The 15,973-nt window shown below is 34.4% G+C and overlaps 1 protein-coding gene across 1 annotated transcript in view; it reads right to left on the bottom strand.

Moving 5' to 3' along the window:
* EndoA (SH3 domain containing GRB2 like, endophilin-A) overlaps window positions 1-15,973 on the bottom strand; it is a 337,766-nt gene that overhangs the window by 303,615 nt on the left and 18,178 nt on the right. The window contains exons 2-3 of the mRNA XM_090406594.1: window positions 13,190-13,323; window positions 7,037-7,105 (exon numbers count right to left, since the gene is read on the bottom strand). Of these exons, the coding sequence (XP_090262720.1) occupies window positions 7,037-7,105; window positions 13,190-13,234 (114 nt within the window). The 5' untranslated portion in view covers window positions 13,235-13,323. The remainder of the gene's footprint in view (window positions 1-7,036; window positions 7,106-13,189; window positions 13,324-15,973) is intronic.

The following is a 15,973-nucleotide window of genomic DNA, read 5'->3' as shown; positions in this document are numbered from 1 at the left end:
AGATTGTCTATTGGATGAAGACCAATTTGGATTCAGAAAGAATAAAGGAACAAGAGAGGTAATACTCTGTTTAAGAACAATAATAGAGAGAAGATTAGACTTTAGTAAAAATACTTACATTTGCTTCCTTGATTTAGAGAAAGCGTTTGATAAAGTAAACCAGCAAATACTCCTAAACTGTCTAACTAATATCAGTATAGATTTGAGGGATAGGAAAATAATTTATCAAATTTACAAAATCGAAATGGACTGATTAAAAGCAATGATAAGGAGAAAATAATAAATATAAGAAGTGGAGTAAGAAAAGGATGTATACTTTCCGTGCTTTTATTTAATTTATGCCTTTTCAATATATATTCAGGAAACTAGAGATAAAATAAATAATGGCATAAAGATAAATGGTGAGCAAATCATGTGTATGAGATTTGCTGATGACATAACCCTTGTAGCAGAAAACAGAAGAACGTTAAAAACAATGCTAGAATTACTAAATAATAACCTTGAAAATATAAAATGAAAATCAACAGATAAGACTAAAATCCTTGTTACAGGCAAAATCCCTATCAATATAGAGCATATAGACATCAGCAGAAAACAAATAAAACAAGTGTAAAGCTTTAAATATTTAGGAAGCCTAATAACAGAAGATGGGGGAACAAGAGAAGACATTAGATCAAGAATAAACAATGCAAAAGCCCAATTCTCTATGTTGAAAAGCATTTTAACAGGAAACCTCAACCTACAATTGGAAAAAAAATTAGTAAAGACATTGATATGGAGCATTGCACTGTATGGATGTGAAACCTGGATTCTAGGCATAATGTAAGAATGTAAACTTCCAATCTCCTTACATAATGTATGGATGTAAGGAGATTGGAAGCTTTTGAAATGTAGTGCTGGTGCTGCATGAGCAAAATAAAATGGACAGAAAAAATAATCAAACGAACAAGTCCTGAGAGAGATAAACGAAACAAGAACTCTAATTAAATCGATCAAAATTAGAAGGGATAGGTGGAATGGACATATACTTCGTCATGATGGACTTGTGAGAAGAATAACTGAAGACAAAATAAAGGGGAAAAGAAGAAGAGGCAGACCAAGGAAAAGCTTTCTTGACCAAGTCAAAGAAAGCACGGGTTTGAGGAGTGACCAAGAGATTAAGAAAGTCAATGACAGCAGAATGGAGGAAATTGCTGCTGAGCTACCAGTCCCAAGACTGATACAACTGATAATGATGATGATAGGTTCACATACATGATACAGGTAATGTTTTCAATGTTTGTACCTACTTTCATTGTCTTTGTCATTTTATTGCTGATTTTCATATTAAATTTATTACAACAGTTATTCAATTTAGTCAGGGAATCTTGTAGAATTGTTCTGGATTTACTTAGAAGTATAACAACATTTTTTCTTCAATGATGTTTGTGTATTTCACCTCTGAAAGCTGCTCAACTTTGATTTGTTTTAGATGTACATTAAAAATAAATAAATAAAATGTATGGTTCAGATATCATAAATAAGTCAAATGCAAGCCTTTTTGTACACAACATGAAGAACAAGAAGAATTATCAAATGAACCTTGGAGATCCAACAATTATTATTATTACGTAACACCTCCAGGGAGACCAAAGACTCATCGAGGGAGAGCACCTACTCTACAACTCTTCACCAACTACAACTAACTGCAACTACACCAACGCCATCTACCACATACCACCACTAGTATTTCCACAGACAATCACAAACATCCATGCCCACAGCGGGATTCCAACCCACAGCCTTTTGGCTGGAGAGCGAAGCACATAACACAATTCAAATGGATATTCTCTTATGGAATACTAATTCTACAGCAGAAGAATGGAGAAAATGAAATAAGGTGAAAGGTTTCATCTGCAGAGTAATGATATGTTTGTTATTTATTTTGTTAGCTACAATTAGTTGTGACAGAAATTAATCCTCAAAACTATATCATAATAAACAAGCACAAAAGTCTGACCTCTACAGGATAACATTTATTGTTCTGTTGAGGTTGGTGTGAAATTTTCAAAAACTTGACCATAAAAAAGTTGTGTGTTAATAGATTCAGATGGGCTGCTTTATTTCACAGCAAATAATTTTAATTTTCACCTAGAATTATACTGCCTGCTAAAATTAAGTTAGGGATTGTGAAACAATACTATTCTCACACTCTGGCAAAAGAGTCTCCATATGCTAGGACTTTATTGTAAGTTATGGAGATACTGATTGGTTGGAATACTGAAGTCAGACTGTGCAGGCTTGTTCAAGTTGCAAATGAGAAATCCTTTTGAAGGAAAAAGGATCATTTTAGACAGTTCTGACTGTCAAGCTGTTTAAACAAATAGATGGATCTGTTTAAACGATGAGCTGTTTAAACAAATATATATATATATATATATATATTTATTTATTTAATTAGGAACACGCATATATAGTCTGCATGGTTAGCCTAGTGGCTATGCGCTTCACAACCATATGCCTGGAAAAGGAATGTCCTGTGTTTGATTCCCATCGCCAATGTGAGGAACTTAAGGATCTTTCTCAGACATAGCCAAGTTAGCCTGTCTTGGGTGTGGACAGCAGGGTTTTTCTCCCCAGTTTATCTGGGCTTTTCCTCCTGCAAGCAGGTAAACCGGCTCTGTGAACACACACAGCTACAGTCATAGAATATACCGGGAGGCATAGGGCTAGTCACCTTATCCTCGGGACGAGTACGACTTAGAAGAACATAAGATAGCTCTGTAACAGACCAGTAGTCCTAACACACAGAAGGGAGAAGAAGAATATATATAAATTAAATAAACAAATTAAGGAAAGTGAGCAGAGGAGATAGATGTAGGCCATCCAAATATTTAAGTTTAAAAAAAAAAATAAAGCTTAATGGTACAGCTAACACCAAGAAGAAAAAAATCCATTTATTAAACTCACTAATATTTTGCTAGTTTTCTACTCATTATCATCAGAGCACAATGATAACTGTGACAGGCAACAGCACTAAAACAAATAATCGTAGAAACAATTTAAATTGTAACTGACACCTAATGTCCTTATGTGACACCCTCTATGAGTCAGAAAATCTTACAAAATCCCAAAAGAAAAGTACAAATTATTAAAAAAAAAAGTCTGACCACACAAAAACCAACAGTTTGGCTGTATTATGCTGATGATGTGTTTACATTTTTTGGGTGCATTTTAACAGCCAACGTCCTATAATAAACCTCACCATAGAAAACGAAAGTAACAATAGTCTCCCCTTTTTTAGATACATTAGTGACAACTTCCTAATGACTCATTATCCTTCTAACACCTTTCCCAATAGTATGGCATCTTCAAGTCACCGAGCCAGGGCTATTTGTTCAAATGACATAGCCCTTGAAACTGAGCTTAGGGAACTTCACAACATCTTTTTAGCCAATGGCTACAGTCCATATAAAAATAGATAAAATACTACATGCATCTCCCCCTCCACACCTCGTACACCCAACACATTGAATCCAGTAAAACCATTTTATATGTTAAAGGTACATCAGAAAAAATAGCCAAAGTTCTTTATAAATATGATCTCCAAGCCACTTTCAAACTTTTCATTCAACCAGCTACTTTTATACATTCTCCTAAAGATTAACTACATCCTCTTGAACATCAAGAAGTATATAAAGTTCCTTGTGCCTCAAGTTAGTCTACTTTGGAGAGACTGGTAGATAAGTTAACATGTGACTTGAAGAACATAAAAATTACTTCCGAGATCATCTGTATGGCAAGTCAGGATTAGTAGACCATGCTCTGGATACTTCCTCACATAGGATCAGATGGAGAAAAACATCTTTATTAATAGAAGTCATAACAGTTCTGAGAGGCTATTCTTAGAATCAGCATCAGCTATGAAGCACTCTACCAACCTCAACAAGTATGGTTGCATTCATTTTAAGACCTAATAACCACTTCTCTGAATTAACTTTGTAGTTATGTCACCCAGAGAGTGCCACTACAGTGTAAACTGTTTTACAATTACTTAGTTTAGTGCTCTGTGCCTGTCACAGTTATCATTGTTCTTCAATGATAACTGTGATATTGGATATTTCACTGGTTCTTCAATGATAACCAGTGAAATATCAGCGAGTTTAATAAATGTATTTTTTCCCTCTTGGTGTTGTTTATACCGTTAAGCATTATTATGAATAATGAACAATGCTGAAGCTTTTTTTTTTTTTTTTTTTTTTTTTTTTTTTTTTTTTTTTAACAAAATACAAAATCTGATTAGCAAATGAAATTAACAATAAATCTGAAGACCTGGATAAATGTGGTTATACTGCTGTCACACATCTAAAATCCTAAACATTTAAGCCTTTCTTTAAGTATAAACAATTATCAGATCTCCATGAAGTCAAAGACTCATCATGGAAAGTACATACCATCACACACACAAAGCTCTTTAAACCATGCCTTAAATTCATACAATGTATCTGTATTCACCATAGGTAATGCATTCTACTCACCAACCACTCTCCATGCAAAGAACTTTCTCCTCACTCTCTTGCTCAATAAATTCGATATACAGTTTCCAGAGATGACCTCTTGTTCTACCCTTCCTCTCCCATTCTATGAAAAGATAACCTCTGACCAACTTGTATGTCTCAATTATATCCCCTTCCTCCTCTCCTCTAATTCACGGGGTTTTGCAAATTGCATTTTCCCAATGTCTTCATGCCCTGCTGAAGTAACTTTTCACAAATTTCCTTATACAGACATTTCATAAGGAATCTGCTCTTATGTAGAATTTTAGTCTTATTCCAGACAACCGTGTCTTAGTAGTAATTCAGCAAGGCCAAATTTTTCAGGCTCAAGATACCTGGTGTGAGATATGTGTTTCTCATATCCTTCAAGATTGTCAAAAATAAGACAAGCCACTAGAGCAAGGAATATGGTAAACAAATGGAAAATTATGTGGAGGAAGATGGTCTTTTGGACAAGCAGAGAAAGGTGGAGATTTTCCAGATAGGATGACATGTGTATATATGTTGAAAGGTAAAATTTTTGCAATACATTCAGATATTTAACATAAGGCAGTGAAATTTTTGCAATACATTCAGATATTTAACATAAGGCAGTGGAATGCAAGTAATTTCTTCTCAAGTAGAAGAGGTAGGAAATACAAAATTCTATAGGAAAGTTTTGTTAATAATGGCTTCATTGAAATCATTTGAAGAGGCTGATTTAATGTACAATTTTTTATTTTTTATGACAAGTCATCTGTAGAACATAAAGCACAGACACAATGTATTAAGGTCTTAATAGTCCCAATTTTTTGACTGGAGTGATGGTGAAACTCTGCATGAATATAATGGCTTGTGAGTTTTCTTCCAAAACACTGAGAATTGTAGACTGCCCTCCACTTGACAAAGAATTAGTAGATCCAAAAATAAGGCTAATTGGTTATTTTCGTTTTCTAAAGTGAACTGTGTTTATTTTGGAGAAGAACCATTCCAAATGGCAAAGATGTTGTCAAATACTTGTGCCATAACACAGGTCTTGGAGAAATATCGCTGAGGAGATACTGTTCACCGTGTTCCATAAAGTAATTAGCAGGTGTGGGAGAAGGAGAACTTCTCATTCTATCTTATTTTGTACTTTAATTTGTTAGAACAATTTATGTTGAACAAGTTTTGAACAATTTGAACAGTTCAACACAGAATACAGTTTATTCTTAACATCTACATGGCATTTTGTAAAGGTAAAAGTAAAGGAAAATCTTTACCTTTCTCTCATCACCAAAACACAAGCTTCCTCCACTTAACTTTCTATGTGTCTATAAAATTCTCATTCTAGTGGTCTATCTTATTTTGAACAATCTCAAAGATCTGCATTTGTCTGTTGGAAAGAACCTAAATGTTACATCAATATCTTAAACCCTGAAAAAATCTAGTCTTACTGAATATGCCATCTCTAATAAGCACACAATTTATTTATTATCTATCTGGAAGAAATACAAATCCATAGCTGAAGAACCAGGTCAACAAATAAATGGCACAAATATCAACCACATCAAATATACATATGATATTATTATTCTTGTAGAATCTAAAAAACAATGGAAAAAAACAATAAAAATTTTAAATGAAGAATGTAAAAATTTTTGGAATGAAAAATCAATCTAAGCAGAACTAAAACAATGAAAATAAGAAGAAATAAGACAAAATTTCAATAAACTTGGAAAATTACATACTTGAACAAATAAAGCAATTTACATATTTTGGCAGTCTCGTTGCTCACAATCTCAACAACACAGAAACAGTAAAATACAGACTTAACAAAGGATGGTCTAATATGAATAAAAAACAAAATATGGAAAAATAACAGCATTTCAAATAGCTTCAAACTAAAACTATAAAATCATTATTATACCTACAGTAATGTATGGAGCTGAGACTTGGACACTCAATTAGAAAGAAATGCAGAAAATCAGAGCATTCAAAATGATATACTAAAGAAAAATAAATAAGACTCACTGGTCAGAACACAAAACAAATGAGCAAGTTAAACACGAATTAAACTATAGAGAAGATATGATAGCTATAATTCTTAAACAGCAATTAAGATGGTTTGGATACTTCCTTTTCAAAGATTACTAAATATAGTCTTGAATGGAATCATTGGAGGAAGATGATCAAGAGGTAGACCAAAAGAACTTGGCTACAGTCTTTGAAGGAAAGAGATGACAGAAATGGCCAGCGATAGAACCAGATGGCAAAGATTTGTACTTAGGGGGCTAATTCCAAGCACACAGTTGTCTGGATAAGAAAACAGTGATAGTTTCATTATACTTCTATAATAATAAATATTGTTACATTAACAATTCAAGAAATTATTGTTTGATCTTGCTCTTAACTTTTATGAAAATTTAAAAAAAAATTCACTTAATGAGCATAAATATATATATATATATAATCAAATATTAAAATAGTTGTGTGATACTGCAAATGATTCATTTAAGACAAAATGCAGACAAAAAACTTACTCTTTCCATTTCTGTAAAGTCATCAGTAAACTTTGTACCTTCAGCACCACCAATTTTCTCACTCATATACTGGAGAGAGAATATAAAAAGATATAATTATCTTCTCTAAAAATATAAAGACCAATGAATCATAGAATCATGATAAGGCTTCAAAATTTATTCCATATCTTTCATTACTTATCAATCGGTATTGCTAACTTCCATTAATAGTGTTACCAGACATTACTTCAAATGGAAGTGTGAGTAGGTGACAGAACTGGTCTAAGATTCATCTACCATCACATGTAATGTGCAACCAAAGAGAAAGTAGCAACCCAGTTGTGAGGATTACAAGACATGCCATATGATGGAAGCTCAGACCTTTGTGCCAAACATGCCTTAAAGATATTAAAGGAAATCACTCAAGATTCCAACTTTTCAATAGCATTTGTTAAAAGATAGGTGAAAGAAGATGGCAAGCAGATTTCCTGTTAATCGGCAATAAAAAATATCCACAACAATGATGTTTATTATTTTCAAAAAGATACCAAGGCAAAAAGGATGAAAATAACAGAATGGGAACTAATTTTGCTTCATTGCCACCTAGCAAGAGCATCAAAATTTTCTTTGGTCACTCCATCATTGTCATAAATATATTTTTTTATTTTTTTAAAGATAATTTTAAACAGAACTTAATCGTGTCAATTTTTAGATTAAGTAACAATTATTTAAATTGCAACATAATTTATATTTAATTATTATTAGATGATTCCCATACTCATTGCTGGCAGTTATTTGAAAACAAGTACTGCTATCAAAAAATGATCTGTACTAGTGGGTCTGGAAATGGGTGATCCACACTACTTTTCACAATAATAATGCATTTCTAGGAGGCATATATAGTTGAGAGACATTTCCTCATACAATATGATACTCCCTTTTTTATTGTTCTCAGTCTGTGGCACACTGCACAGTTTAAAAAAATGGTGATATCCTGTAAACACTATCTTCTTCCATTTTGACTGATCTAGAGTCAGAGCTTCCTCCTAGTATTTATTCATGTTACATACCTTCATATTTGCCTTGAATTTATCCTCAAAATGTTTCTTTTTTCCTCCTTTGAAAAAAATAAAAGAAAAATGTTTCATGAGAAGAGTCTGGTATAAGGTGACAACCAATACAGTCGAGGTGGATATTACTGCCTCATAATTCATACAGCTAGTTTCAGCCAAAACACTAACGTAACTGTGTTTCAGTGAACCATAAGGATTCTTCAAAGTATTCACACTATTCACACTAGTGATATTTTTCCAGGTTTTTCAAGTGCCTGTGATATGTAGATCACATATCATAACCATACAGCAAAGTTAGGATGACAATAGTCCTATAAGCCAAGAATTTGATTGCCATATGAATGTCTCAGTTATCAAAGCTTCATTTTCTCAAGCATCCAAAACTGCATTAGCATTTCAAATGATACTGAATTTCCTCATCAATAATACACTATGTTGCCGAAAGTGTCTGGGCACCCCATAGCAGGATAATTGGACAAAAAGAGTTGAGTCCATTAGAATGTGGTATGATATTCAGAGCCTACAAGTTTGGTCATTTGGTCAAAGAGAGAGAGAGAGATTTCACAAGACACTGCACATGCCCCGGTCTACTCTCAGCAAGGTTATTGTGAAATGGACACATGATGTAACCACCAAACCCCTACTCCGAACTGACAAGCTCAACTAACAAATCGGGACCAGCAAACTCTCAAGTATGTTGTCACAGTAAATTGTCAGTCAGCTTTAGCAATCATTGCAAATGACTTCCACGTGAGCTCTGAACAGAATGCCAGTGAGAGAACTATTTGTCGGGAGGTGTTTTGCCCTTGGGTTTCATTGTTGTGCTGCAAGTCATGAGCCTTTAATTACAACATTGGTTTGGACTGGACCCATTGGTTTCTGTGTCTGGTTCTTTAAATGTTGATGCCTATTATGACATTTTAGACAATTCCATTCTTCCCACATTGTGGCAACAGTTTGGAATAGGTCCTTTCCTGTATCAGCACACTAATACACCTGCTCACAAAGGAAGGGCCCCTAGCTCCCTGATTTGAAGACACGGAGATGGAAAAACTGGCCAGCCCAAAGCGACCCATTGGTTTCTGTGTCTGGTTCTTTAAATGCTGATGCCTATTATGACATTTTAGACAATTCCATTCTTCCCACATTGTGGCAACAGTTTGGAATAGGTCCTTTCCTGTATCAGCATACTAATACACCTGCTCACAAAGGAAGGGCCCCCTAGCTCCCTGATTTGAAGACACGGAGATGGAAAAACTGGCCAGCCCAAAGCCCCGACCTTAATCCTATTGAACATCTTTGGGATGAGCCGGAGTGAAGGTTGGAAGCCGGACTTACTCACCCTACTAACACTTGTCAGCTGTTTCCATAGCAGAGAAGGAATGGAAATGAATTCCGGCAGCAGTTTACCAGAACTTAATGGAGAGCCTACCCCGAAGGGTAGTGGCCGTAATAGCAGTGAAAGGAGGCACAACCTTATATTGACAGCAATGCTATGGAGATGAGAAATACAAACAGTTGCTGTCCATACACTTTTGGCAACATACCGTATCAGCAGTTGATGACAGAAGATGACTACCAAGATAAGGAAAAGTTCATTTCCCAGAGTTATCCATTCACCTGAATGAGGTACAGCTGGAGCAAGTCGGTGAAACATTTGTCTTTTTGAAGATTGCACTTAGTCCAATTTGTTTGTAGTCTTCTTTAAAAATGTTGACAATGATTTGAAGTTTGTTTCATAATGAGAGAAAATGCACTAAAAATGCATACTGCAGTTTGCAAGTGATGACATTTTGGTTGTTACTGTTTTTGAATCAAAGTTAATGCTAAGAAGTTTCCCCTCCATCCTATAGGTTATTTAAATTCCTACAGGAAGTTTTCCATCAATGAGATAAACTGCTGAGACAAAAAACAGTAAAGTGCATGGGCACTAAGACAGCCATGCTTCATGCCACTTTCCACCATATATTGATCTTCCCAATAGCCGATGTTGATCACACTTGCTGAAATGTTGCTATGTGACAGTCTCAAACCATATGTGAATTTTGGTGGGCAACTAATCATCAACAGAATTCTCCAAAGGGCTTCCAGTTGACAAAGGATTTAGTGAATTCAACAAAGGTAATAAAAAATGGATGATTTGGTTTTCAGTTCCTAACATTTCTTGTCAATGATATGCAGTGAAGATCATATTAATTGTCCCACAGAATGATTCTGAAACTGCAGTGATATGCTAGAAGTGATTTCACAGTAAGGGGAAGCAGTCAATTAGCAAAAAATCTTCCAAAAATAGAGAGAGAGAGAGAGAGAGAGAAGTGCCCTGTTAAGCTGCAACTTGTCACTTTTTTATTTTGAAGATGATTACCACTAGACATCTTTAAAGGCAGAAGGCATATATTCTGTGTTCCAAATCTGAACAAAGAGTGATACTGATGCTTAAAATTCTATACCTCCTTTGAAATTCTGAGCAGAATCAATAGGCTGTTGGCTTTCACATGCTTTTAAAGCTCAAAATATTACAATTAAAACTAGTACTGCTTTGTTCATTGCTTCTTGTCTGTAGATATCCCATAGTATCTAACATTTCTGAACCATTTTTTGAAGTTCCACACAAAATTATACATCTTTTTTTTTTTTTGAAAACTGCTAAAAATTGTCTCATAAAGCTAAGAAACATATGCATACATATACAGTGGAACAACAAATCACTGAAAACTAATACATGGTCTTATCAATCAAGACCATTACAGTCAAGCATGCTCCACCCCTTCTAAAAACCAAAAATAGAAGTTTTTTCAAGCCAATTCAGGAATCCAATAAGCAAGATGATAGTGGTCTCACACTAGATGAAATTCATCTACCCTGCAGTCATTATTCCTTGAAGATAGTACAATGAACTATAATAGCTGAATGCAGACCATGCAACAAAGTGATATTTTATAAACCAAATTAAATACATGCTTAATGTTCTATTCACACTATCATGTGTGCTTTATTTTAACCAACTCATGATCCCAAACTATTTATTCTAAATTAGGTTACTAAGTAACTTTGCAACAGTCTCAGACACAAAGTCATGATATTTAATAAATGAAATTTTTAGAGGTACCTGTGGCATAATAATTAATAATGGAACACGTATAGACTACGGTAATTTGGTGGCGGTATCTTGTAAAAGACTGGTTACTTTTCTCTCATAGTCAGTCTTATCCATGATCACAACAGCATTTTCTTTATTGGCTTTTGAAATAGATACTTCCACCAATCAAGAAATCAGTCATAATCCTACAAATTCGCAAATTAAACAATTAAATAAGTTGCTTGATGAAGTTATCAGTTGGGATCAAAACTTCGCGGATAAATTGCGCACTCATTTTGGAAGAACTCCTCGCCTATATAGCCTCCCAAAATCCATAAAGAAGGCTATCCAGTAAGACCTATGATGAATTGTATAGACTCTCCCACTTATCGAATCGCTAAATTTTTGTAACATTCATTAACTGCCCTTACTGGACATTCTAGATCTTTCACCAAATATTCGACAAATTTTCTTGAAAAAATCAAGGATGTTCAAATCAAAGAGTCTGACTTATTAGTCAGTTTTGATATTGTTTCCCTTTTTACCAATATTCCATTAGCGGACACAGTCAACTTACTGTATGATGATTACCCTCTGGATATTGCAAATATTTTTGAATTCGTTATACGTTCAGGTTATTTCAGCTGGAAAAACAAGATCTACAAACAAGTTGAAGGTACTGCCATGGGTAGCCCTCTGTCTCCACCTTTGATAAACTATTTTTTGAAACATCTGGAAGACACCTTGTTTACATCCATTCATCTCAAACCCTCTCTTTGGTTTCGTTATGTCATGATGTTTTTGCGATTTGGCCACATGCTGAAGAGGAACTTACCACATTTCTACAATAGATAAATAGCCTTCACCCACGCATTCAGTTCACCATGGAAAAAGAAAAGTCTGGTAGTTTACCATTCTTGGACATCCTCCTTACACACATCCTCTGGTACTTTGTCTACAAGTATCTATCAAAAACCTACTTTTACTGGCAGATACATTCATTGAAAGTCTGATCATCACACATCTCAAAAAATTGGCATTATCAAATCTTTAATTAACAGAGCACATAAAGTGTGCTCCTCTCCATCAACCTTACAACAACAACTTTTCACTATAAAAAAGTTAATAGAATCTAATGGTTACAACTCTAATCAGATCCAATAGATAATTGACTCCTATGTTCCAACACCTCAAGATTCTTCAACAGACTGCAGAGTTCCAATTCCTTACATTTCAGGCATCTCAGAACCTATAGGCAGAATTTTGAAGAAGTATTATGTTATTCCCACATTTTCCTATCAACAAAATTTCTCACTTGTTGCCATCTACAAAAAACAAACTGTCACCTCTATCACTGGCTGGTGTTTACCAGATTCCATGTGAATGCAATTTATCCTATTTTGGACAAACAGGCCGTTCTGTGGAAAAAAAATGAAGGAACATCAATATTATATCGAATACATGAAACCTCATAAGTCTAGTCTAGCACAACATATCATTGATACTAATCATAATATCCAGTGGGATAAACCTTGTCTTCTCCACAGATGTAGATTTAAATATGAACACCTTTTTTAAAGAAAGTTGCGAAGCCCTCTTACATCGGCCGAATTTAAATCGAAATGACTGTCTCTCTCTCCCAAAAGTTTGGGAGACTCATATTTTATGTAACCATCGATGAAATAATTTTCTTTAAAGAATTATTTAATAATATTTTAGTAATTAATCTTCTAGCAAGCGGCAACAATTTAATTGGTGATCCACCGAATGTTCTGTACTTTGTATTCCATTCCTTTAACTGTTTGTTCTACACTGAGGATGTACTGTTACTTTCAGTACGAAAGATTTGTACCTTTATTTAATTAAAGTCATTACTGTGTTCCATACGTGTTCAATTATTAATTTGATAAATGAGTCATATAAAAGTTTATTTATTTCATATCCTGATTTTTAATGACATCATAAAATCATACTGGTGAAAACCATTAATTACTTGAAACATTAGGCATACATTTCACTAACCTGATTGGCCTTATTAATTTGTTTCTTTAGTCCAGCAAAGGCCATGATGAAAGTTGTATTACAACAGAATCAAACTTCTAAGTAACAATTATATCCTTGGTGAAGTCTGCAGCAAAAAAGTACATTAAGAAAACCTGCTTAAAATAATAATAAAAAAAAAAAACTTTAGAAATAAACCCTTTGAAATATGCAAGTACTTTTATGCACCAATAAATGAGAACAAAATATAATCTACATAATAATTTTCTTAACTTTTTGCTTTACAACAAATAATCAAGGAATATCATTTCTATTTAAGCTCCATTATCTCAAAAAAAAAGTGTATAATACTCATACAGTGCAATGCACACTTTATACTTAACACACAAATCAGCAGCAATTGAAGGATACAGATCCAAAGGAAGACAGTTTGATATTAAATCAAGAGTGCAACAACTGAACTATTACTTATACTCAAAAGGACCTTGTTAAGGACAATGATATTAAACCTGATATACCAACATTATCTATCGACTACAAAATCTCTAAGTTTTTCACTAAATTACTGTGACAGATTGATTATGAAAGTTAAAAAAAAATCCTAACAAATTGGAAATAAAACTATGTTCAAAATCTGGAGACCACAGACATAATAATTCAGAGAAAAAATTATGACACTGAAGTCAGATCCCATATTAAAAATGACAGTAGTAAAAAAAAAACTGACATTACTAATATTTGTATAGGTAGAAGCTAGTTTAGATAACATAAATAAATTGGTAAGCAAAAGATTAACAAAACAAATATTTGAAGCAAAAATGGCAAGAAAAACACCTTAAATGGACATCAATATATCATCATCATCAAATTCCTGACATTTACCCTTAAGGGGTGTACAGGATATGATAGTATTACATGAACAACTTACATCATTACTAACTTCCTATGACTGATATTATTAGATGTTATATTTCTGTCTTCTAAGGCACTTTTCACTGTATCAAGCTACCTATATCTTGGTTTTCTTCTGGCTCTTTTTCCTGTTAACCTAGCAGAGAATGCTTGTTTTGCTAATCTTTCCTTTTCCATTCTGTTTAAGTGACCATACCACCTGAGATCTAACACATTCCTGAATGCTAACAATGGCAAGTTCTTTCCTGATATCCTAATTTTCATACTGCCATTGATGCCACGTGTTTACTCCACTAATCCCGAATATTCCTCATGTTTTACAATCTTCTAAGTCAAGAATGCATGGTCAGTTTCACCAATCAGAGGCAATGTGGCCACCTTGGTTATGGATAGCTCTTCTGATCCTATGACCAGGACCAATACTCTCACACCCCCCTAGTCCCCTCTATCACATCCCGCCTCAAGTAATTATCTCTCAGTAGGTGTATAAATTCCATTTCCTTCCTACTATGTGATCTTCTTCCAGTCTATATCTCCATAGTTGAAATCCCACCATAATAATCACTTGACCTGCACTCATACTAATTTGCCAATGTATGTCTTCCAGATCATCTGTGGAATCTCCCCTGGCCTATAGCAACAATCCACTGTATATTCTGTCTTACTGGCTTTGATCTCACACTAGACTGCTTCAAATGAACACCCACACTCCTACCTATCTCCTATTCTCTTTGGATGGAATTCAACTGCTATCATCAGCAATATACCTTTCCCTAACCCATCTTCTCTATCTTCCCTGAAAATACCAAACCCTTGATATTCTATCCCTATAACTGCATCATTTGCTGTTAGCCAAGTCTCACTAATGCCTGTAACTTTTAGCGAGATTGCACTAACCAATGTAAAAACTCCTCCCTCTTGTTCCTGATACTTCTGGCATTAGTATATATAGAAACTGCAACATCCCTTTAGGACCCCAAATCATCCTTACTTCCTGAAATTACCCTATTAAATATTTCTGCTTGAGAGACTAGATTCATCATTTGTGGGTAAATGATTAAAAACAAGAATAATTTCTTGTCATTATTATTACTATTAACATCTGACCTCCATGCAACCAAATCTGTGCACAGTAAACCCATGTGATCTGATCAAAGCCTTATACAAGGAACCATAACCTCTTTGCTTCTGCATGTCAATGTCCTTCTCATTATTGCAATAATAATCCATTGTGATGTTCTTATGATTTTAGTAATTTGATCCCTAAACTTCAAATCTCTGTCCACTATCACTCCCGGATCTCTCATCTGTTCCACCTCATTCCAATTTTCTCCATTAATTATATGTACTCTGCATCCTAACTTTGCCTACTAAATTTCAGGATTTTGCACTTTGCAACATTAAACTGGTAGCTCCACCAATTTGCCTACTCACATAATCTATTGAGATCCTCCAGCAAGGCTACATCTGCTCTACTTCTCATAGTTCTTCCCAACTTTGCATTGTCGGCAAACAGCTGCAGTTAAGCCAGTTCCAATGTCATTAATGTACAAGTTAAACAATAATGGTCCCAAAACAGATCCCTGTGGCATTCCACTAGTGACCATTCTCTTTTGGGATACCACTTTTCCATACATAACCTGATGATACCTGTCTGATAGCCAATCAGCTGTCCAATTCACTAGTCTGTTTCTGATCCCATCTGTTTCAATTTAGCTACTGGCTGGTCAATGTGGAAGTCTATCAAAGGTGTTTGAAAAATCCAAGCATACCACTGTATATGCATCTCCTTATTGGGTGAATTTGTCCCCTTGTTAATACATAAGCAGACTGCTAAAACATGACCTAATGCTGACCATCAAAGAATACTATTATCAACCCATTTCTGAATCA

The sequence above is a fragment of the Typopeltis vanoorti genome, chromosome 16, assembly GCF_054136105.1.
Source record: "Typopeltis vanoorti isolate ZY-2024b chromosome 16, IOZ_Tvanoo_1.0, whole genome shotgun sequence".
Lineage (NCBI taxonomy): Eukaryota > Metazoa > Arthropoda > Arachnida > Uropygi > Thelyphonidae > Typopeltis > Typopeltis vanoorti.
This window is presented reverse-complemented; position numbering and strand designations above follow the sequence as displayed.